This window comes from Paroedura picta, chromosome 8 (genome assembly GCF_049243985.1).
Source record: "Paroedura picta isolate Pp20150507F chromosome 8, Ppicta_v3.0, whole genome shotgun sequence".
NCBI classification, from domain to species: domain Eukaryota; kingdom Metazoa; phylum Chordata; class Lepidosauria; order Squamata; family Gekkonidae; genus Paroedura; species Paroedura picta.
This window is the reverse complement of record NC_135376.1, coordinates 64741992-64767168: the sequence shown is the minus strand read 5'-3', so window position 1 is coordinate 64767168 and position 25177 is coordinate 64741992. Positions and strand designations below refer to the sequence as shown.

At 41.3% G+C, this 25177-nt stretch overlaps 1 protein-coding gene across 4 annotated transcripts; it reads left to right on the top strand.

The window, feature by feature from the left end:
* Positions 1-89: 89 nt before the first annotated feature.
* C8H10orf143 (chromosome 8 C10orf143 homolog) lies at positions 90-15683 on the top strand. Of its 4 annotated transcripts, none has more exons than XM_077350132.1 (4): positions 90-230; positions 10931-11092; positions 11212-11277; positions 12722-15681. In XM_077350132.1, exons 1-4 carry the CDS (start codon positions 168-170, stop codon positions 12848-12850), a joined length of 420 nt encoding a protein of 139 aa, XP_077206247.1. In that variant the 5' UTR covers positions 90-167; the 3' UTR covers positions 12851-15681. The 4 variants fall into 4 exon arrangements, with proteins under 4 accessions (XP_077206247.1, XP_077206249.1, XP_077206250.1 ...); XM_077350134.1 differs by having other exon boundaries at positions 12700-15681; XM_077350135.1 differs by having other exon boundaries at positions 12505-15679.
* Positions 15684-25177: the final 9494 nt, after the last annotated feature.

Genomic DNA, 25177 nt, shown 5'->3' with positions numbered 1-25177 from the left:
TTCCCATGGCCCGCCTTGGTCAAGAGCGCGCGGTACCTTGGTGCCGCTACTTTAGTGGGATTGGATGCTGAACGGAAGGGGCGGAGCGATTTGTGCACCGCCCCAAAAGCAGCGGGCGGTGCGCGGATGCGGAGTAGCGGAGTGTCTGGGGACTGCTAGTCCGAGCCATGAGTTTGGCGGTGGCACGGCGGCGGAGGAGGGGGGAGTTCTGTATCCCCGAGCCGGAGCGCGTAAGTCCTCCACAGGGGAAAAATGGCCTAAGGTACCGAGGGGAGAGGAGGGTGTGCGCCAGAGCGGCTGCCCAAGCTGACGCGAATTGTCCCGAGCATGCTCCGTAAAGGTTGCTGAAGCTAACGCCCCGAGTTGATTTTCTTTTTCGCCCTTGTTTGCGGGCAATGAACAGAATGAATGCTGGAGTCGAACGGCATTTTGCACAAGGTTGTGCTGCTAGGCTGGCTTTGGACAAACGTAAGCAAAACACGGCCCAGGGATGAGTTGAGTGTTTTCTAGCTTGTATCCTGCAAATAACAAACTAACCAAAAATAAACGTGAAAACGCTCCACTGACTTGAGTGGTACACCGACTCTTTAAGAATCAGGTTAGCAAGCTTGCAAGACGACGTTCTTAACCTTTTCCCTGTGATATTTATGAGTTATTATTATTATTTATTGCAAGATGCAAAATAGTTCTTCCCCGAGTCTCCTCTGATGTAACTGGCTGAGTCTGCGCCGAAATATCTTTGCTTATTCCCACACAGCAAAACGGTGCCGGCATTTATAAAATTGTTTCTCAAACTGCAAGTACAGCATTTTTGAAACATACCGACTAAAGTTAAGCTTGATTGTAAATGATCAGTTGAAAGCATTAATAGCTAGTGTGGACCAGTGAAGAGCTAGCAGAGAGAGAGAGGAATCTGTCCCCCTCCCATCTTTATCCAGAAGCAGATACAGGGAAATCCAGGTTTTCAAAAGCTCTCAGGGCATAGTGGCTGGATGTCTTTAGCCCCAGAGATCCCTTTCTCAGGCGCTACAATAACTTTGAGGGCAAAAGGAAAGCTTGTTCTCCCATTATGGGAGTCCTAAAGCTGAGAATTACAATGACTTGCCTTGGAGGTGGGCCCAGAAAATGAAATTAACTAGCTACGGCCATCCCTTAAGTGCAAGACAGTCTAGGTCTGTGCTGGACAGTGTGGTCCTAAACCCATCATAACTGTAGGAGTCTCATCTTAGAGCAGCCTTTCTCATTTTTTTTACCATTCAGAAACACCTGAAACATTCTTCAGGCTTTGAGAAATCCCAGAAGTGGTGCCATCATGTAGAATATGATTGGGAAGCATAGCTATGTACATGCTCACCCAGGCCCCTCTCCTTCCCACCCTTTCCAGACCCATCACTGGCCATTTTGGGAGGGGGTCAACATGACCATATATAGTCACATCAGCTGATAAAGGTTTTAACACATTTAAAAATATATATTAAAAATTAACTCCAGCCCTTCAGGAAACCCTTTAAGGGTCATCAAGAAACCCCAGAGTTTCACAAAACCCTGGTTAAGAAAGCCTATCTACGAGTATTAACACTTCCTGGGTTTTCACTTCCTCAGTTCATAATGCTGGATTTCTGTGACTGAAGCTCTGTGACTGTGCTTTTCTCTTTAAAAAATATCCTGCATAGGGTATATATAATTGCAGTGGGAGAAGAAGGGTTAACGTTTCCTGCAACAGCATTTGCCCAAATGGAAATGACCCTCTCAACCTGCTTTAAGCCCTGGTAGAAACAACACAGATCTCTAGATATGAGCTATTTGGGGAGTCAAATTATATGTTGGAAGTTTCAATCTATCCATTCCAGCTCACAGATAAGTTTAGCCCTGATAAAGCTGTTTGAAAGGTCTGTGATACATCCATTTGCAAATCAAACATGATACAGGCATGAGTACTAAAGTGCTACCCTCAACTTTTACTTCAGGTTTATGCAATAGTGCAATCCATGCAGTTACTCCACCCTAAGACCACTGCAGTAAATGATTTTAGGTTGGAATAGTTCTACATAGCATTGCACTGTGTGGTGTAAAAATGTAGAACTGGGGGGGGGGAGTCCCTGATGCATAAACTCCAGCCTTGTATGCCACTGCCAAGGTTTCTAGAGTAAAATATCCCTGACAAATGTTTTTACTGCCCTTTCTAAGCTTCATACCATTCTACACTGTTAACCTATAATGGAAGGGTGCCTCAGACAGACACCTTCACGCATGGAAGCCCATGACTGGACTCTGAGCAGGTTGGTACATGCAGAAACCAGCCTGGCAGAGACTGACTATGGAGTCAGTAAGACCCCTCAATAAACCTAGGTAGCCAGGCCAGATTTCCATCTAGTCTGAACAGGTCTAGAATCTTATCTTCTTGCTCAGCTAAATGTGACTCAGCTAAATGCGTACATTATGGAAATCACTTCTTCCCAGCCAAAAACTATTAGACTATCAATAGGAATGGTACTAACTTCTTTTGTCTCTTGTCCAGTGCAATTTCTACCTAGCAGCATCTCTTACCCCTACATGTCTCCCACTGTACTCCCCCCAGAGTCCTTCCTGATTAAACAACACAGGGCCATTAGCAACACATTACACCTAGCCAAGGTGTTGTTCCAGGTTATGAGCTTACTCTATACCTCCCACTCCAGTGACCTCATAGGCCAACCACCCTATCAGCTTCATACATAACTCATAACCAATCATCAATCGTGTACCTTCTAGTGGGAAGTCACTGGGCCAGCCTGGGAATTTCAAACATACCAACTCCTGCACACGCCTGAAAGTGTATGGATCCCTCCACACCTTGCATTCTTTCCACCCCTGATGTTGACAACCCCATGTCTTTGCTTCTTGGACACAAGAGAGGTGCAGTGTTTCTCTAATCTTTTCCCTCTGTCAAACATAGTGTATTTTTGCTTGTGTTTGTTTTGAATGTACCCCAATATTTTCCCAAAATAAATCCCATTGAATGTAAGCTTAATTGTCATCTTCATTTAAGAAGGGTTTCTTCTAGGGAATGGACTCTGCAAAAATTGGTAGAAAAGATCTTGCGTTACCTAGCGTCTTGTTGTATTCATGATTCCCTACAATTCCCTTTGAGGGATCCAATTTGGGTAACACCACCACCTTCCTTGGAGCACTCCCCATTCTTCAGACCCCTTACCACCCCTACAAGAAGGTAGACTCTGGCAAGGCATGGAAATTTCACAAGTTGTCATGGACAGAAGAATGGAGAAAGATATAGCATGATAAATGTCAGAAACCATTTCCCTGTTATAAATTTAGAGGGGAAAGCTGCTCATACAATACTCTGAGTCCTAAGGTTGAAGGACTAGGTACGGATTGTGTGTATCGGAAAGATTTCCCATTACAGGGAAGAAATCCCCAATTCTAGGAGCACTTGCACATCATCTGCTTCTGCCTGGGAACCTTGAAGTATTTTAACTGCAGGGGTGTTGTTCTCCCTTGCTTGTAGGTAGAAAAAGGTACCTGGAAAATGGATAGTGAGTTGTGACCTATCCTAAAGGATAGCCTTCTTGCCATCTTACCATTTAATAATCTGCTGGACACTAAGCCTGCAACCTACATTGAGGCCCTCTATGATATCTTTATGTATCTGTTTCTCCTTATCTGTATATCTCTCTCTCAAGTGCTGTCCCTATGTGCGGATACCTAAATTTGCAGATTGGGGCCACACTTATTCAAAATATATTTTTCTGCAGACCTGGGTAATCTCCAAAGCTGTAGAAAAATCTGAAATCTTAAAAAAAAATCCCTTAAAAGAACTTTCCTTACAAGTACAGGTGCAGAAAATGCACCTGTGTCTGCCAGTCATCTGGCCTGCCAGTAGAAGTATATCTGGGAGTAACACTGGATTTGGCAAGGAAGCGGGAGGGGAATTCTCCACCAGGGCAAGTGTCTTAGGCCCACATTTGTACCCTTTGAAGTTTCTTGAAGTCAATGGGCTGATTACAGTTGCCCTGATAACGTAAAAAAATTTTCTTTCAATGAAAACTAGTTCTGAGTAATGGGGAAATATCTCAGGCTACTTGTGTCCCTGTCATGGTACCAAGTTTTATTCTGTTCATATCACAGAACATGGACCAGGAAGACCCCCAGAAATGAAGCTAATTAGGGAAGATAAAACTTCTGTGAAATAAACATATTTGGAAAAAGAATAGAGCAGATCTTTTTGTCATTTTGTTCTGGGCCTTCCAGAGGCTAATGAGCTACGCTGCAGTAGCCAAAGAGTTTTCAATAGATCACAAACTACCTGTTGCAGACTCGCATCATATAACCTTCTGCAAAAATCTGTAGTAATTAACAGTGTATTTTGTAAGGTGCATGTTAGTCTGTAAAATGCGGATGTTTTCTTCCTTTGAGAACTGTTATCACATACAAGATTTAAGCTTAGCCCTCTAGTGTTAATTTCTCAACATTACTGAGCACAGTCTTCCGATTTCACAGGCAAGTACTTTTATTTATGTGGAAGGGGAAGGCTTTTCATTGAAAGAGCTTTTTAATTTTTTTGTGAGCAATCCCTATTTCTAAGAGAAAATAATTTGGAATTTAAATGCAGAAGCCTACTCCTGATGAGAAGTTGAAATCACCAGTGATTTGTTATACACTAATTTTTTCTAAGCTTGATGCCCCTATATCTTTTTTTTCCTGAGGTGTTTTCCAGTGAGCTTTATAGTGTAATTAAACCTATCAGTGCAATGGCATGTGCTTGTTAAAAGAACCACCTTTGGTACTTAATTGTAGTTAGCCATCATTTGCTTTATTAAAAGGACATTTGCAAATATACAACAAGGCAGGCAAATCCTGCGGGAATTTAACCCACTATCTTCAAAACCCACACACAGCTCTAACCTTCCCTTTGGCTGAAAAGACTGGACATGTTTCCCCTCTAGAGCCTATTAAAACCACTCTGTTAAGTGACCAGAGGCTGTTAACACATTAATGACATTAGTTGCTGTTTTTCCTTTAGGGACTTTACACAAAGCCTCCCCCCACCCACACCTCTCCCCCCTTTTTTTTTTGAGGTGACACTAATAGCATTTCTACAGAGGATTGGATTTGTTGGCTATGCTGATCGGAATAATGCAAGCTAATGCCATCCTCATTTTCAGTGTGTCTAAAGGCCATCTTCTGTAATGCTTTATATTCAGTAGAGTGTGCTTTAATATCACCCTTAAGGGGTGATTGGTCTTATCTGCAGCTTTTGAGATCAGAGTTGGTAATTGGTGTCTCCTTTAATTTTTATCCCAGCAATACTCTCAGCTAGGAAAGTGTTCCCAGCTACATGGTAATGGTGTTGTGTGGGCATGTGAGTGTGGGCTACCTAGTCCAGCTTGTCCCTCAGGTCAAACAGTATATTCTGTGCAAAAGTAAGCAACCCCGCCCCCTGGGGGGGGGAATTGAACTGGGGAGGGGAAAAATCACATTCAGAAGACTTCCAGAAATATTGAAGTCAGCAGAAGGAAAGGATTAACAGTCACTTTTGGCCTTGAACCTCAGTGCATCTCACAGTGTGCACTGCTAAATAAAGCATTATGTGAAATTCAAAATGAGGTGGCCTTGAGGTGATGCTGCCAGCCCCTGTCCTTGCCTTCCAGTTCCTAGATAAGAAAAACAAAGGTTTGGAGAGTGATTGGTGAACAAGGGATCTCACAAAATAGCACTTAAGGAAATGAAAAAGAGTGGCACATGAACAGCTCACAGATTATCAGAGCATAAAGTTCCATGTACTAGAATCTGCATCAGATGTGTGAAGTGTGTCGTCATTTGGCAGAGATACCTACATATGCAAGGAGATTAAAAAATGTAATTTCTGGGATCAAAGGGGGTCTCCTTACTGAGGCCGGCCCTTGAAAGGCACGGCCTACCCCGCTGGGAGGCTAGGGGCCTGTGGCCAGGCAGCTGGGGAGGCCAATGGAGGCGGACGCCCGTTGATCCCCTGCTTCCCTATGTGAATCCCCTGTCACGCAGCGTGACCTGCCCTCCTGGCTGGGCCCCGAGTGCCACAGAGGCACGCATTTTGAGCAGCTGGATGGCTGGTGGTATTCAGGTTCCCTTATCTGGTCATGGGGTGCCAACCCTCCGTTGAGGGGAGGTAACAATAAAGGCTGCAGCCATTTTCACTGCCAAGAGGAGTAGCGTCTTCCTTGATAGTCGCCGCCTGATAGTCAAAGGGACTCCCATATGAGTTGGCAGGTGGTTTATTGCAGAGCATACTTCCTGAACTTATGAAAACATTACATTTCCTGTTACCGTTGCTCAACAGTGCCATTCCATGTTGGGGGAGGGGGGGAAGGGCAGAAGATATCCAGAGGCCAGGTCTCCTTTTCTTCCCCTCCTACCTGGCTTCTTCCTGTTTGTGCATCCTTCCCCCTGCCTGCTTGTGAGCCTGTCCACCACCCACTCAGAACTATCCATATTCCCTTTACCTAATGGCATTTCGTCAGTGCAGACAACCAGAAAGGCTGGTGGCAGAGTGTTCCCCAATTCCAATTGGCCTTAATCTAGGCCAGTTCCTCAGAGCCTGCTAAACAGAGTTGTTCCTCCAGGCCTGTGGTTCAGGTCAAAAACAATATTTACCCTCTCACTGAAGGAAGGAGGTGGCTTTAGGATGAATACATTTTTAACCAGAATTTAGGATTTTAACTAGAAGCCAAGCTCATTGCACACAGGAATGCCATGGGCACTAGCAGTGACTATGGGATGGCCCTGCTGGTGAGCAGGACCAGTTCTTGTGGTGTCCTGGATCAGACCCAACTCTCGTTCTCCTGTTCCCTAGGGGAGCTCCTGTGAGACTGTCTACTTCTTTATGCCACCAACCCTGCAGGGTGCTTTGCTCTGGGTGTGAATCTGTTGGAAATCCCCGGCCTGAGGGATGTAGGCCTGGCCTTGACCCTTCCCTCTCTGGTGGGAGAGCTGAGGGCCCTGACAGAGCTTTCACAGCTCTGCAAGGCCTGCAAATGGAGCTCTTCCACCAGGTGTTTGGTTGAAGCCAGGACAAGTGAGATCTGGGCCCCACCCTAAGCTATTCAGATCATCAGGCTGCCTTTGTGCTTGCCCTCCAGAAGTAATTTTTTTATTGAACTGGGGATGGGAGTTTTGTCACTTGGGTTGGGTCTTAATGGGTTTTTATGGGGGTTCTGTGATTCTTTATGGGGTTTTATGATGAGTTATTGTCACCTGCCATGGGCCACTGTGTGGGAGTGGTGGGCTACAGATTGAACTATAAATAAATAAACCAGCAGTTGTTGATAAATAGGTATCTCTTCTAGTAGTAAGCTTATTATGGAATTACGCCAGAGCAGTAGAAATAAAATACAAAATATACCTGTTCACACCAAAGTAGGATACAACAATTACTTTGTACACCTTACTACATAACACAGAAGAAAAATAAATTGCTAAAAATGATTAATGGTTTAACAATAGAAATTTAAGAACACAAATTAGAACTAAAATCTAAATTAATCTGGAAAAATGTCTAGAAAATTGAGCTTGCTTGATTTAATAGGTCTTAGGATAGTTATAAATAAATTCTTAGTTCGTAAGGCGCACCCAGCTAGTTCCATTGACTAGGATCTCCTGTATGTGTAGTCCATATATTTTGTGTAGCCAGAAGATCACTTGTGCATAACACTCCAAGAACAATATAAACACTCTAAGACCCTTTGATTTTCCATTATGAACTCTCCTATATGTACTTATGCAGAAAAATAAATGTTTTGATTTATCAGATTGTAAAAATGAAAACAGCATCTAGGTCTTGATCATTGGATTAATGTGTTCAACATTTCTAAACAGCTGAAATGCTCTTCCAAGCATTTCTGCAGAGTACTTGTCCCCATATCCAGTGCTTTGCCTGACATATGATAAATGTAAAGTTTTGCATTTAGGTAGGAAAAACCAAATGCACCAATATAGGATGGGGGAGACTAGTCTTGGTAGTAGCATGTACGAAAAGGATCTAGGAGTCTTAGTAGACCATACATTGAACATGAGTCAACAGTGTGACTTGGCAGGTAAAAAGGCAAATGGGATTTTGGGCTGTATCAAATGGAGTATCGTACAGATCGTGGGAGGTGGTGGTACCATTTTACTCTGCTCCGGTTCGGCCTCACTTGGAGTACTATGTTCAGTTTTGGGCACCACAGTTGAAGAGGGATGTAGACAAACTGGAGAACACTGGGGCACAGAGGAGGGGTTTGGAGGAAATGTATGTATGAGGAAAGATTGGGGGAGCTTGGTCTGTTTAACCTGGGGAGGAGATGACTGAGAAGGGGATCTGATAACCATCTTCAGGTATTTAAAAGGCTGCCATATAGAGGATGGAGCAGATTTGTTCTCTCTTGCCCTGGAGCGACGGACCAGAACCAATGGGATGAAATTAATTCAAAAGAAATTCCGTCTAAACATCCGAAAAGTTCCTGACAGAGCGGTTTCTCAGTGGAACAGGCTTCCTGGGGAGGTGGTGGGTTTTCCATCTTTGGAAATTTTTAAACAGAGACTGGATAGCCATTTGATCAAGAGTCTGATTCTGTGAAGGTTCAAGGGAATGGCAGGTTACAGTGGATGAGCGATAGGGTTGTGAATGTCCTATATAGTGCAGGGGGTTGGACTAGATGAACCATGAGATCCCTTCCAACTCTATTATTCTATGATTCTATGTGGACTTTCAAGCTTGTTTGCTATTTTGATGAAATGCAGTAAAAAAAGATGGAAAGCTAACTGAACCCGTTGGGCCTTGCTGTAGATATGCTAGACTGATGTTAATGGCAATATCCATAATCAGAATTCTGTACCGGTCTGTTGTTGCAATCCATGAGATGTTTCGAATGCCATTATATTTCAGAATAATTTTGGAATTCTCTGTAGAAACCTTGGCAGGTTCTGTTTATATTAGTATCTTAGCCAGCTTCTGTGAATTTCTATCTCTTGCACTAAGAAGTACTTCAGACCCTAAGCAATAGTCTGATTTTGGTTTTGATAAGCAAATTTTCTTCTAATGCATGAGAGTAAATCGGTTTTTCTTTTTATCCTTCATCTCCTGCGTCTTGCTAGTTGTGCTACTTGTGCTTGCATGCTTTAGCTTTTAATAAAGGACAAATTCTGCAGTAACAAAGGAGACGGATGTTTTCCCTGTGGAAGAAGCTTGTCTTCAGAGAGCTTTCTCAGTTTTTTTTTATTATTACATTTTGTACACTTTTAGTATAATACATATTTTGTTTCTGTTTCACTTCCCTTAGACATTTTGTACTTCGCTCTAGTGTTCTTGTTTCAGCCTTTCTCCTTGGAGAGGCTCCTTGTATTGATCTGCTTTGGTTTTAACCTAAAAGGATGGGAGGGGGTTATACAATTTTAAATGTAGCCACCAATACCCTAAGAGTCTATGTAACTTGAGAGAAAACCACCTGTTTGTGAAAGATGCACTTGGGTCTCTGTCCCTTACTATATGAAGAATATTAAATATATAGGGAAAAGTGGTCTTAGCTAGCCCACTACTACCTTTTTATCTCACTTTTCCTCCAAGGAGTCTGGGGAAGCATATGTACATCTCTTACCATTGCCTAAAATTAGGATATGGAACCCATCTGTGAACTTGGAACTGGCAATGGATTTGTATGACACATTTGCACATCAGGTAGTGGTATGCATTTATATGAAAGTAATTTTTCAAAACCCTTGTTTTATCCCATGACTATCTGAGCTGAAGAACCGTCTTCCCTCATAACATCCAGCCTGCTAACTGAGATCTGCCCATCAAGCCCAGCTCTCTGGGCCTTCACCTCAGATACGAGGCAGGCAGCAACTAGAAAGAGGGTGTTTTCAATGTTGAAATCCCCTCCCCATTGAGCCTCATTTGGTACTCACCATACAGTCTGTTAGGTGCCAGGCCAAAGCATTCATTTTTACCCAGGTTTATAATATGGGGTTTATCTTTTTAACTGTCTTGTGGTCTGAGGTCTGCGTGATGGATATTTTTATGCTGTTATATGTCCCTAAATTGTTTTGCTTTATATTGTATTCTATTAGTATTGTTTGTATACTGTAAGAGGCCTTGTGCTGCCTTCTGGAATGGTACCACACAAATTTCATAATTAAATGTTAAAAAAACCTTCAATATGACCCCATTTTCATGTTATATATTTGACTTTTATAAGTAATCAGTGTTTTACGAGTATATGTACTAGTTATTTTTTCTAATAAAACAACCTGTAGCTTTTTAAGATATATATATGAAATGTAGAAGACGAAGAAAAGTTGGTTCTTATATGCCGCTTTTCTCTACCCGAAGAAGGCTCAAACGGCTTACAGTCGCCTTTCCCTTTCCTCTCCCCACAACAGACACCCTGTGGGGTGGGTGAGGTTGAGAGAGACCTGATATCACTGCCCGGTCATAACAGTTTTATCAGTGCCATGATCAGAGCCAAGGTCACCCAGCTGGCTGCATGTGGGGGAGTGCAGAATCGAACCTGGCATGCCAGATTAGAAGTCCACACTCCTAACCACTACACCAAACTGGCTCTGAAAGGAGCCTCGACCAGGGCTTCTCCCCTTCCCACCCCCTCCAATCCCACCATTGGCCATTTTGGGAGGGTGTGGATCAGGCTGTCCAAATAAGGATAGATGAGGTGGGTGGGAATTAAAACCTTTTTATTACCTCTTCGGTCAGAAACAGCAGGCACAGGCTGGGAGGGCTCTTCCAAAACAGAGGTTTGTACCATTGAGAGGCTTTCATGGTATTATCCAGTATATAGCATACTATGGTTGGAAACCGTGGTCTAACTAAAGCAGCCCTTTCAAGTTCTCCCAAACCCAAGCTAGACATATTTCATAGAAATGCTTGAAAAACACTTAACTTTTATTTATTTTTTCCCCACAGAAACGAATCTGTAAAAGTTGGGAGACTTCTCCGCATGAAATTGCTTGCTACCTACCAAGGAAGTGTCCTATGGATTACTGGGATATGGAGGAGGATTTGAAACAGAAAAGGCCCACAGACTTGTTTAGTCCTCAGATTATGAAAGAAAAGCCAAATTCCATGGTATGTTTTATGCAACCCAAAACCATGCTTTTTGCAGAAGATGTTAATATATTTCATAATAAAAATGTCAAATAATGGTTATATTTTTTGAGAATTTTGCGTATGTGCTTGTTAATCAGATATTTCCGGATAATGAAACAGCAACTACTGCCCAGCCTTGCCCAAGATGTATTGCTGGAGAACCTGTAAGTATATTAACCTTCTTACTATGACATAAAAGATAGGCTTGTTCTTAAATATTAGAGCCATAAAACATAAAGTTAATAAAAAAACCCGCAATTACATTTCTCAGGAATAAAGCATGTAAATAAAAGAGGCAGATTGATTTAGTTTTTCCTCAGTATGCTAGCAGAGTGCAAACTAATACGTTTCCTGCATCAAGTTGGAAATATAGAGACTGCGAGCACATTTTTTAAATGCACTCCAGAAAAAATAATGCAGTCACATAAATGAACATTGCAGTTTTAAAAGGCACAGATTACTCAAGGATTCAATCCTGTTAGGACATTTCATATTGATAGCCCAGTCAAATGGTCCTACAAAATTTGCAACTGCATCTTCATTAAGGCTGTGTGTTTGTTTGAAACAACTTGGATCCAACAATAGTTATACTTGCTGCAGAAAGAGAGGGAAGAGGACCGGTCATTAGAAGACATTAAAGAAAACAGGAGACAAAGATTATTTATTCCCCATTATCACTCAAGGAAACCCACTCTGTCTTTTCCTAGCACCTTCAAACAAACACAAAATAAAATCAGTTGTACTCCCAGTACAGCCTTCTGTCGAATTTCCCTAGCCTGCAAAGATTTGCAGATGGTAACGAAGGCCACACACCACAATAAAATTCAGTTGGATAAACCCCAGTTAGAAAATTTGGGCATGGTGGAAGGGCATCTGATTGGCATGTAGATGGTCCAATCCTCAGCATCTCCAGTGATAATGGATCATGTAGGAGATAATGTGGAAGAAACCAGAGGCCTTGGAGAGCTGCTGCCAATCTGCATAGACAGTGATGGACCTTGATGGACCAGGGGTTGGATTCAGTATAAGGCAGCTGCTTGTGTGTTCAGTTACACTATTATCTAAACATTTTCCTGGTCCCTTAAAAAAATGAATTTCCCCCAATATTTCATTTAATTAAAAAGTTACTTTAAAATATGTATTCAGAAGGGTTAGCATATCCCAATGCAGCCATATCCTTTCTGAGAATTCCAAAAGTCTAGCCCCCCAGTATAGGCTTAATCCAGCCCTATCCAGAAGCTCCATGTAGATTCACCCTTAGGTGAATTATCTCCTTTGGCACTCATTTTGAACTTCCCAAAGTTTATTGGTAGTGGTTGTAGTTTGTTACAAGTTGCATTTAATATCACAGCATCTTTTAAAAACTACATATATATTTTTTTTCATTTCAGGGGCATCTTGGCCATATTATGGGCTTATAGAAGATCAGAGAACAAAGAAGTTCTTGATTTCAATAGCCTGATTTCTCTGCGCTCCTCAAAAACCTATGGGTATAGGTTATAGGATGAGGTCTAATTTTTTTTTCTCAGAATAACCTTATGGCAGTTGATAGCCAGAAACATTTGTCTCCATTTGTTGTGTTTCAGACATTCACTTCTGTCTTTGCAGCCCATCTTTGAACTTAAGAGCTCTCATACAAAAACTCCATCTCTATGTTCAGTGGACCAATGTTATAGAAGATCACATGTATCAACCATCCACAGTCAATTGTACAAACAGTTCTTCAGCCAACAGTAGGGAATTCTACCTGTGCTTCTGGTACTCACTGAATTACAGCCCAAAACAGTGTATAAGATCCTATTACCATATGAAAAAAAGGGAAAATGCTTCTTTGATGTTACAGATGTTCAACAAAAATGGGCATATAAAAAAGGGAAAGACTTATTTATCTTGGAGCTTCTTGCTTGACAGTGGTGAATATTAAAACAATGTACATGTTTGAGGAATGCTATAAAATGTCCTTGACATTGCTGAAATAATTTTTAATATATTATTAAATCAGTCTTTAAAAGGCAAAAATAAAATCCTGGGCATGAGTGTTTGTGTTTCACATACTGTTTTTCTCATTTGTATTTCACAAGGTCGATAGGAGGGGCTCATGTGCTAAGTGTACAGGTCATTCATAAGAGGCATTGAGCAGTAATGACATTTCCCATTCCTACCACCATTTGACCACCACAGAATGGTAGAATACAAGACAGCCACTTTTGAATGGTGGCTTGATTTCAGTTTGATACTTCCTTTTAGGTGATAAGGCAAGATACACAGATGGGGGTGGCCCATATATCAAAACATGTTAGCTGTAGGACCCATAAGCGAATTATGTCAGGAGACAAGTCGCAGGGAGTTACATTGCTCATATTGATTGGTAGGTCGTGCTAGGAAGTAGAGAATTCCCAGCTTACTATTTCAGCTGTTTAATAGCAGCTTTGGCGTGCTTTGTCGTGGTTCGGCCACCTCGGCAATCACCGAAGCCCAAGGCGGCCAGCACTGCGGAGGTGAGGGGCGGTGCTTGTAGCAAACCGTGCCAAAGTGCTCATCCCTACTTGCAATATCTCACCATGCACAGATACTATATGCCACCAGCCTCAGTGGAATGGGGCACAAACATTAACAATAACAGGCCTTACTATTTACTGTCAAGCTTCAAGTGACTTTATGGTGACCCCAGCAAGGGGCTTTCAAGGCAAACAAGAAGCAGGTTGATTTGCCTCCCTCTGAAGAGTCTATCTTGGTGGTCTCCCATTGAAGTCCCAGTCCTGCTTAGCTTCTGAAATTAACGAGATCAGGCTATACCACGTGCCTTTACTTTTATACTATTACTACTGGCTTTAAAATTAGCCTTTATCATTTCTTTTAGCTTCATCAGATCTTTTATTCACAAGCTTCACTGTTTTATCAGAATAGATTCAAGTGGCTAGCCATGTTAGTCTGAAGCAGCACAGCAAAACAAAATCAGAGTCCAGTGGCACCTTTAAGACTAACAAAGATTTATCAGGAGTTTCTGATCATGTGTAGCTAAGGTTTTTTCATGTTCAGTGGAATTAAATAGCAAACTTTAATTCATTCTGACAAGATAAGAAAGTTGTTTGACTTGACTTAAAACAAAAGGTTATTTTTATTGTTAAAGCCCCTGTTTGGAAACAATGTATTTTTTCCATCAAGGTAAAATGTCCTACATTGTCCATAATGCACAGGTCTTTACATTTACAATGTAAGAGCCAGTTTGGTGTAGTGGTAAGGAGTGCAGACATCTAATCTGGCATGCCAGGTTTGATTCTGTGCCCCCCCTCCCTCACATGCTGGGTGACCTTGGACTCGCCACAGCACTGATAAAACTGTTCTGACTGAGCAGTGATTACAGGGCTCTCTCAGCCTCACCCACCTCACAGGTTGTCTGTTGTGGGGAGAGGAAAGGGAAAGGCGACTGTAAGCCGTTTGAGCCTCCTTCAGGTAGAGAAAAGCGGCATATAAGAACCAACTTTTCTTCGTCTTCTACATTTCATATTTTGTTGTTATGTGCGAAGTCGTGTCCGACCCATTGCGACCCCATGGACAATGATCCTCCAGGCCTTCCTGTCCTCTTTTCATTTCATATATATATCATATATATATCTTTAAAAGCTACAGGTTGTTTTATTAGAAAAAATAACTAGTACATATACTCTTAAAACACTGATTACTTATAAAAGTCAAATATATAACATGAAAATGGGATCATATTGAAGGTTTTTTAACAATGATAATGATGTCTTCCACACAGGGACAGAGTTTTGTGACTTCCCTGCTGCTGGTGCAGCTGCAGATAAAGCACAGCAGCAATAGGGCTTCCACATGGCAGGTTTCCCCATGTTTCCAATCCTCTGATGTGGCTACTCTCTTCCTCTATGCCAACAGAGCTTCTGTGGTTGTTTTTTAATAGCATTAGAAAATTGTGATATTAGTATACTTTGGCAATTATGCTCCAACTGATTTTCTGAATTCCTGGGACCTAGAGACTTTTTGCAATGAAAGCTGGGAGCCTGCTATGCCTACTGTTATAATAGTGTATTTCTATAGTGATATTGTAATACTGATTTAAAAAAAAAGAAATCTGGAGGCTGGAGAAGGAAATAGTCACCATAGAATGGAGTTTGGGAAATTGGCTGCCATTTGGTCCAAAATACCCAAATTTTCCCACCCACACAGCTGCCATCCAGGTTTTACATTCCCCAAAACTGTTAAGCAAAGTATGTTTGGATGCAACAAGATGCTGTGGAGGGAGTGGGGAAGGGGGATCCCAAATGCATTGAACTCAGAAGCGATATATGTGGAAGACCTCATAATGTATTGTTATGATAGCTTTTAATCCCAAGGTACATTAAGAAATTGTTAGAGTGAAAACTATGTTTTGAGAAATGTCAGTGTTATCACTATTTGACTTTTATTGTAAGATTTGTAAATCTATAGGTATATATTTTGTACATGACAAATGTATAGGATTTATCAGTTTGTGACATTTTATATAGTTGATTTTTTATTTGAACATTTAAAACCTTTGTACTTTGTAAATCAGTTTATAAAAAGTTGAAATATTAAATAGTATCTTTAAAACCTGATTTTTAATTTATTGTTCAAAAAAGCTTGGGAACAAATGGCTGAATTACCCACTGTGCAGAGATTTGATTCCATTGTGTGATGGCAACAGAGACAATCTCTTACCAGAGCCCCCAGTTCATGGCCAAATTTTGGAAGAAATTCTTGTGGGTGGAACAAGTATTGAGCTCAGGCTACCAACCCAAAATGAATGGCTGAACAGAACATTAAAATCATAACCTGGAACAATATCTACATCTATAGTGTTTCATAATCTTTCAACCAGATGATTGAGTGGAATTGCTGCTCTTTGCTGAGTTTGCATATAATAACACTGTATCCCAGACTATTGGCTTTTCTCCTTTTAAAGTGGTCTATGGGTATGAGTCTGCCCTTGCCATTGTTAGTCTTTAGTAGAGGGGCCAGTGGACTTTCAAACTTGGGTGGAGAGAAATCAAACAGTGGGAAGAATTGAAATTGTCATTAGCTAAGACAAAGGAATCTTACAAATATTGAGTTGATCACAAAAGACCTCCAGAATAGTCTTTTACTAAACATATAGAGTGTTAACAACCATGCGGATTCTGACTATTCTTTCATGCAGAGCAATGTATCTTTCCATCTCATTGCAGAAAATTCAGACTGGTTAGATGCATGTTAGGGAAGGCTAGTCTGACTTTCTCAAACATGGTGGGATTCTAGTAGGAAGGCTGACTTTATAAAATTAACATTAGGAAGGAGTCCACATGAACCCATATGTGCCCTGGTTAAACCGAAGCCACACAGAGCTTGATTTATAGGATTACACAACATCAAGATCAAGATGGCAAATATAATTGGATTTTACATTTGTCACACTTTCAGCAAACTGCTATTTGTACAAAATGGCAGATTTTGAACACAATTCACTGTATAATGTGGAAAATCCATGTATCCAAGTCCACTTTTACTTATAAGTAAATCTATTCAAGAATTAGGTTCAGGTTTCATGGCAGGGCCACTTCATTACCGGTCTTCACCTTAGGTTTGTTTTCATGTTTAATTCTTTTTTGTCTGGCTATTATTTCTTAGCCTGCATTCCTCAGTCCATTTTCTCCAGTAACTGACCTGTGAACAGGACTCCCTGGAGTAAGAGGGTTGACCTCAACGATTTCCCCTCCAGATTTAAGCTCTCAGCTTTTTTGTACAGTCTGTCAGCATATTCTAAAGTCTCTTGATAGATGTACTACAGGACAGTGTTTTCTTTAGCATCCTGTTGAAATGATATACCAACACCTCTGGTAGCCAAGTACACTTACAAGCATATTATACTTTGAAATATTATGCCCTGATATTGCACAGTTGTGCTTTGTAAACAGTGCGTTCTGAATTCAGAAATTCACGGAATATTAAAGTATATATAAGTTGTCATCGGAACTATCCTTAAATTTGGTTGACCACCTGTTGAGAGGGATTGTGTAGAATAGTATGGAGTTGACAGTGGCATAAGGATGAGATGAGATGACACCATCACTTGAAGAGACAATAATGTTAAGACAAGATGAGGGCAACAGGAAAAGAGGGAGACCCAACATAAGATGGATTTACTCAAGCCACAGTGCAAGACATGAGCAACAACGTTTTGGAGAACAATTAATAGGACTGCCATGAGTTAGTAGTGACTTGACAAAGCTTAACATACATAGGAACACTAATAGTCTGAGTCACTAATGGTCTGAACACTAATAGCACCAAAGAGGTACAGGCCTAAGACAGTTACTTCCTGTACAAAAGTGAACTTGTTCCAAAGTACACGGATATTAATATACTACTTGGGCTCTATAAGCAATAACAGCCAATGATGATTTTCAGTCGCATACTGGAAGTTGTGTATAATGTTGCCAGTTTAGTGTAGTGGTTAGGTGCACTGACATTTAATCTGGCAATCTGGGTTTGATTCCCCATTCCTCCTCCACATGCAGCCAGCTGGATGACCTTAGGCTCACCACAGCACTGATAAAGCTGTTCTGACTGAGCAGCAGTTTTGGGGCTCTCTCAGCCTCACCTACCTCACAGGGTGTCTGTTGTGGGGAGAGGAAAGGGAAGGTGATTGTAAGCTGCTTTGACACTCCTGCTGGTAGAGAAAAGTGGGAAATAAGAACCAACTTTTCTTCTCATAGAATCATACAGTTGGAAGGGACCTCCTGGGTCATCTAGTCCAACCTCCTGCGCTATGCAGGACACTCACAACCCTATCGCTCATCCACTGTAACCTGCCATTCCCTTGAACCTTCACAGAATCAGACTCTCCATCAAATGGTTATCCAGTCTCTGTTTAAAAATTTCCAAAGATTGAGAACCCACCACCTCCCCAGGAAGCCTGTTCCACTGAGAAACCGCTCTGTTAGGAACTTTTTGGATGTTTAGATGGAATTTCTTTTTAATTAATTTCATCCCATTGGTTCTGGCTCGTTCCTCCAGGACAAGAGAGAACAACTCTGCTCCATCCTCTTTCTTCCTGACTCCCCACCTCCACCCCATTGCAGTCCATGGTTTTCTCAGAACACAGGGACTCTTGGGAACAGCAAGAAAAGCAAATTGTGGGTCTGTGGTAGGAAAAGAGAACTGGTTAAAGTTACCCCACTCATTCAATTCATGGAATATTTGGTCTGGATCCAATCCCAAAGAAACATTTACCTAATACTGTTTCTGAAATATGTCTGATACCATTCTCATTGCGTTGTTTTGAGGATGTACGAGGAAGGCAGTCTCCATGAGACGTGGACAGCTTAGTGCAAACTTTGAAAAAGTTCTACCCAGTACATGAAGGGTAGAAGCAAAGGAGAAGCAAAAAGCATGAGAGCCTACAAAAAGAATTAAAGCAAGAATTAAAGCAAGGTGGGGATTCTTGGGTGGGTACAGTATAAAAGCAAACTCATCTAAAGGAAAGACTTAGTGATTTTCTTTTTAAAAGGGAATTTGAGTCAAGAATGTTGTATTTCATAATCCCAGCTATGTTGTGGTTTCTCTGTAGATACTCATTGATGAAATTACAACATTCTGTACATGTTCAAAGGTACTCTTTCTTTAGTTGAGGCCTGGTTGAAATTAAACCATAAGTGTACGCCTTAACTGCCCTATAAAACAATTGTTTAAATTGAATGTAATTATATCATTGATGTGTTTGAGTGGCTTTTTCCCCCTCTTGTTGAATCAAGCTATACTTGCATGTGATTATATTATTGTTACTGGAGCAGTATAGAAAACGCTGCGTGATATTTGCTTGCAACACAGGGTATCATTCATGAGTTATACATAAATGGCAGCTTTACATATTGAAAGGGAATACGAACTGCTTCATATCTGAAGTATGTTTCCCAGGGGATACCACCACCATTTGATCTATTTTTGATTAAAATGTAAAAATTAAAAATTAAATCAAATGGTAGTCTAACTCCTAGGGGAAAACATACTTCAGTTATGAAGTATTCCCTGTAGCAACCTTGAAAATCTTACAACTGTATTGTCTCATCTGTAGGTGGTCCTTTTATGTCACACATAATTAAAATGAATTGCTGTTAGAGAACCCATACTACTGCATACAGATTTATGAACCTTGAGGCACCTCCATTCAGATGTAAACAGTGATATCACAAAGTAACGGTGAGGGATAAACAGCATGAGGATAGGTATCAGTGAGTAAGACATTTCCTGATGCCATAAGAGGAAAGACCAGGTGCATGCCATAAAACATTATGTATATGTCTAGTAGAAAGTATTTCCTGCAGGATAATAATGCAATATGATTAGCTTTTTCTGCAGTTGCTATGCAGCTCAGCCCTGTCTTCTTCAGCTGAAATGGCATAAGAACTTTTAATGTATAAAGAAATGCCTAATATGTCACCAGGAAAAAAAAATGTGAAATTGGATTTACTAAGAAAATGTGCTTGGCAAACACTAATGCTGCTTGTGTATCAGAATATGTGGATGTGTATTTGATAAGATTAGAGAGTAAGCAGGGATTAAAAATGAGACTATGGAATTTGCATTCCACATTTCACAGATTTGAAAACTTACAAAACTCATGTGTAGGCTTTCTTTGGTGTTTGGATTCTTTTAATCATCTCTGTGTTTTGCAGCTGTTCAGCTGAAGTGTGACTTGATTTTTAAAAATCTTTCCACATATATGGAAGAAAAAAAAATAGAATGTATTACAAACATTTGACAATTCATAATTGCTTTATTGCCAAATTCCAAAACATTAATAGAACAATCGTGCATGATGCAGCAAAAGTCATGCTCTTCCTGATAAACCAACTGAACCCAAATATAATTATTGGTGAATTATGGCCAGTATTAATACAACAGGAAAGTGGTGTCAAAGACAACATTCTAAATGACTATAGGAATGTGACTTTATTTATAGTCCTCTTTGATCAAAAGTGTTTGCATGACATTGCCAAGACTCCAACTTGGAAATCTGCTGCACTGGAAGAACCCTTGGCCATCTAGGGTCCTGAGGACATATTCTCCCCAAAACATGTCAGGAATCAGCCATAGGGTTGGGACCCTTCCTCAAAGACCTCGACAGTCAGTGAGAGAAAAACACTCAGGGACTGCTTCCTTCATGATCTGTTTTTGAAATGTCTCCTTGCCAGCCTCCTCAGATAAAAATGAGTTGTCTCCTGAAGTCTGTTCAATCCCTACCTCCCTACTAAGGCATTTCTACACACAGCAGTTAGTGTATCAGAAGAATTACCAGTGCCATGCTCCCATAATCATTCAAATGGGACCTGACATTCCCCATTAGAGAAGGACTAAGACCACACACTTTCCTGCAAGCAACCCCATTCAAAAGAAGTTATGTCCAAAGCAACCAAACTGGAATTAATTTTAGAAAAACACCCTCACAATACTATCTAACAATGAGATTGCTTAATACTGCCCCTGCCTCTACATTAACAGTACCACAGCCTAAACTCAACCGTACACCTGAAAGATGTTTTCATACTCGTGGCTGCTCAAACGCCAGTCAGAGGTATTGGGGAGAACTCACCTTCCAGCATATCTATGTGCACTGCCTCACCTACGGGGCAAAGACGTTCTCTCTTACCCTATTTCTTATTTTCCACATCCACTGACTAACTCTCATACTAATACCTACTCACCTTCCTTCCTCCTTGGCTGCTGCCAGACATACCTTATAAAGGAGCACCTAGGGTGAGACTTCCCTTCAGTGGCTACTCTCCTAGCCAATTGTCTGTCCTCTTTCTGCCCTCTCCAGCCTTCTGTTTTCCTTCCAAATTGTTAAAAGCCTCTCCTAGCACTTGTTTCTCAGAGCCATGGCCCATTCCATATTTCTTAGGTCTGTTTTTTAAAAATCTGCTAAGCCTTCTGTGTATTCCAGGAAATTCCCCAGAGGGTTTCCCATGGCTATCCAGCTGCCCCCTGCTAATGGTCTCACATTTCCCCCTCCCCATTTATCTAACGGTATCCAGGAACAGTTGACTGAAACGTGGGTGGAGCTAGCTGGTGGTCAATTGCTGAACTTGTCATGCTCCTCAGGAGGAGGTCAGCGTTTGGGCAGGGGGACTCCTTTCCCAAAGTAATGCATAGACACAGGAGATGCTTCCACAGCCCAATGTGCCATGCACAGTTTAGCAAGTGGTACAAATATTTCAAGTATGATTTCTCTCTCTGGTATTTCCCTAGACTAAGTGAAAGTGTTCAAGCAGCACAGTGAACATACTTTTCCTCCAGTGCAGTGTAATGGTTAAGAGCAGCAGACTAATCAGGAGAACTGGATTTGATTTCCATGCTACCTTGGTAGAGTTTAAATGTGCAAAGAGGATTACAGCACCAGGCTGCTTAATGAATAAAAAAGTTTTGTTAAGAAGAGAAACAACTATGTGGAGAGGAGAGAGACAGTTCTAACTGTTCTGCATTCATTCTGTTGTATTCTATAGGCAACAGGAAGGATGTCTGAAAGAACAAGAAGTCTCCAAATGCACAACTCAGCATGCTGGAGGAGATTATTTGAAACATTTCAGGAAGTTTCCATTCGAACTATGCGAAATATATATCTCCTCTGATGCCCCCCAGTAGGATATTCTTTGTATGCTCTTGAATCATGTGCATAACAGATCTTGAATATTCCAGCATCCTCCACATAAAACCTGCTGGGTGACCTTGGGGCTGTTGCAATTCTCTCAGAACTCAGCCCCATCACTCTCCAAAGGCGACTACTTGTGGGGCAGGGTACGGAATGTGATTGTAAACTGCTTTGAGACTTTAAGATAAGTTATCTTCTTTTCTTTCGATTATCCTTGCTGATATAAGTTGGGTATTCACAATTTGGATAGAGGCTCTGTGTGGAACAGCTGATAACAGCTACCTGAGCAGAAGGTGGCATCAACCTAGAAGGAGATAATATCAAGGATAAAGAATCTAGGAGTCCTGAGCCATCACCTGGCTTCCTGGGAGGCTGAGACATCTTACAATCCATATAAAGATCCAGTAGAGCTGGCTAAGAGTAGAGAGGGGTAGAATCAGTGACAGGCCCTGAAGATATGACTACAAAACTCTGAGCAAGAGGATGATACAATCTTGCTTTGTTCTTGATCATGTCATTTTCCTTTCTTGCCTTTAACACATCACCAGTTGTTAAGGAGTCCAAGCCTGGACCCCATGGGTTCCCAGAGCTAGTGTGCACAAGAAAACAATCCTTTAAAAATATAAATAGAATTTATTTGAATAATATTTCAGAGTAGTTTAATCCTTAAGCAACATACAACTCTAAAATCATACAGCTAGGAAAACAGGAAAATCTAGCTCAACTATCTAACACATTTGAAATCTCCATCAGATGGCCCAGCTTTACAGCCCCAAGGTCAAAGGCCATAGCTCAAGCATTGTCTACACCAGGCTTTCTCAACCAGAGTTTTGTGAAACCTTGGAGTTTCCTGAATGGAAACATTTATCAGGTGATATGACCATATATGGTCATGTTGATGCATGCCACCCACCTCCCAAAATGGCCAATGACAGGCCTGGGGGAGGTGGGAAGGGGAGGGGCCCCAAGTGGGTATATACACAGCTATGCTTCCTAATCATATTCTGCATCATTGCACCACTTCTGGGGTTTCTTGAAGTCTGAAGAACGTTTCAGGGGTTTCTCAACATTCAAAAATTTGTGAAATACTGCTCTATACTGTGGCCCATTGGAATTTCAGCATACCATAGTACAGATCTTTAGTCCATCAGAATCCAAGCTATAGCTTTTTGGACAACCAGCCTCAAGTGATGATAACAGTCCAATCAGGTCATGTTCTTGCTGGAACTTTCTAGAAAATTGCCTCATCACTCCTGATTCCCATCCTGAGAGCTCATGAAGAACCAATTGCCCCATTCTTAACTCTGGCCTTGAAGATAAGGCCTAGCAGGAAGAGGGGTCCAATTAACAACACCTGCAAGATGGATTTAGCCATTACTATAAACATTAACCCTTGGGAGGAATCAAACCATTGGGAGGAATCAAAAATGCTTTGCCATTAACCAATAATGCAGAAAAGGGCTCAACATCCCCATACCATGAAGTTCTTGCACCCTTCTGTGCATTGCATGAAGGATTTTATGTATTTTATACTTGCATTGTTTGTTTCTACTACCTCAAGAAGTCATTGTGTTTTATTTGTTGTTAGCCACCACAAGCTGACAGGCTGGGAGCGGTGGCCTATAAGTATAATTAATTAAATAAATAAATAAATTTGCATGAAATCTACAGGATGATCAGAACATCTGGCCAACCCTTTGCATGTATACAGGCACTGTGAATTTGTAACTAACTACGGCACTCTTGTGCATATATCCATAATTTTTACAGTGATGATCAAACAATCCATATATTTCAGTACTATATGTGTGAAGTTTCAGATCTAGAAAGATTCTTGTTAGACACATGAACTTGGGAGGGAAATGCATTTGACTATATAAATACTATCTAAATACTTCTTATAAATGATGTTCTTCTTAAGCCTGTTTCCTTTTGCACCAGCCACATGGAGACCACTGTGTTCAACATGAATGCAAAGCAAGCACAGCACCACATCATAAGGAAAGTGTAGGCTTCAAAATCACCATCCACTGTACAACCAAATCTGTGCTATTCCTTCTGGCAGTGCTCCCTTTAGAGCTCATCAGCTGAGACAACAGATTTCAGAATGTTAGTTCTGGCAATGCTCAAGCCCAGGGCTATTCGTTACATTATACACTCCCCTGGCTTACTTTATAAAAGGTGGGGAATATAGATCAGGATAGTTCTCAGGCTACAATTCCATTAATAATTTGATCTATGTATGTGGATTACATTAGGAATTATTTCACGAAAAAGGGCTACCAAGAGTGATATATTTTGATGGTTTGCTGTTATGCAAATATTTGGCATTCTTAACCATTTATAAACAAATGTTCATTCAGCCTGCCAAATGTGCCAGCAAACTGTTTAGTTAAAAAATATAGGAAATGCTTGTGATTTTTAAAATGTCTCTTAAAAAAAATCTGTGTAGGTACCTCAGCAGTCCATAGATACATTTGAAACAACAGACACTGTACCAGATTCTTCCTGTTCTTGTGTTCTGCACTGGTTAATAATAATGTAAACTTGGCCATGATCTAGGGAACTACAAATGCTATTACAGTTAAACCGTTCAAATAAATGTCACCTTTCTGTGGTGCTGGTGGCCCAGGTTCATGATCTTGTGCATGGATTGGTGTGCAGTGATCCTTGCATACCTGGGAACTTTTCTTGTGTTGTTTATCCCACTCTTCCTTCAGAGAATTCCAAGCAGGTTATATAGAATGTGAAAGCTGTCTCTTATTCCAGCACTACACTGTCCTCGAGGGCCACTTTGTGACATAGAAGCCCTGGCACTTCACACACACTTTCCTCCCATCCCTTACAACAGTGGTCCCCATCACCGGGGACCACTCAACGCTGGGGACCACTCACCGGGGACCACTCAATGCCTTTTACTGAGGCCCGGTGGGGGGGGTAGTTTACTCCTCTACTCTCCACCACTGCCCTAACGCTCTCTGATCGCTATGGTAATGTTTAAACATCCCTTCAAAATAAGATACAGACACGCCACAACAATGAACATAAGGAACATTTTATTTTCATGGAAATTTTAACTCATGACAATGACAAATCCATGGGAACCCTGAGCTTGTTTCTCTGCAACGAGATAGTCCCATCTGGGAGTGATGGGAGACAAGAAGACAAGGACACCCGAAGTGTGTTGTAAAGGGCCGGGGGGGGGGGATGAAGTAAAGGGGGGGGAGAAGGCGTCCTTTGGGGCCCACCTCCAATTAGTTGAAGGACCACATGTGGTCCGCGGCCCACAGGTTGGGGATCGCTACCTTACAAGATATCCAAAAAGGCTCACAATTTGGGAGTGGGACTGGGAGGGAAGAGCCAGTGGTAAAGAAAACAGGTGCTCCAGTGCATGCCCA

What these genes read in the sequence shown, in the direction of transcription:
- C8H10orf143 (XM_077350132.1), top strand. Translation starts at nt 168, where the DNA reads ATGAGTTTGGCGGTGGCACGGCGGCGGAGGAGGGGGGAGTTCTGTATC. An exon ending in GTATCCCCGAGCCGGAGCGC is followed by an intron (nt 231 to 10,930) that starts GTAAGTCCTCCA and finishes TTTTCCCCACAG; the next exon opens with AAACGAATCTGTAAAAGTTG. An exon ending in AAGAAAAGCCAAATTCCATG is followed by an intron (nt 11,093 to 11,211) that starts GTATGTTTTATG and finishes CTTGTTAATCAG; the next exon opens with ATATTTCCGGATAATGAAAC.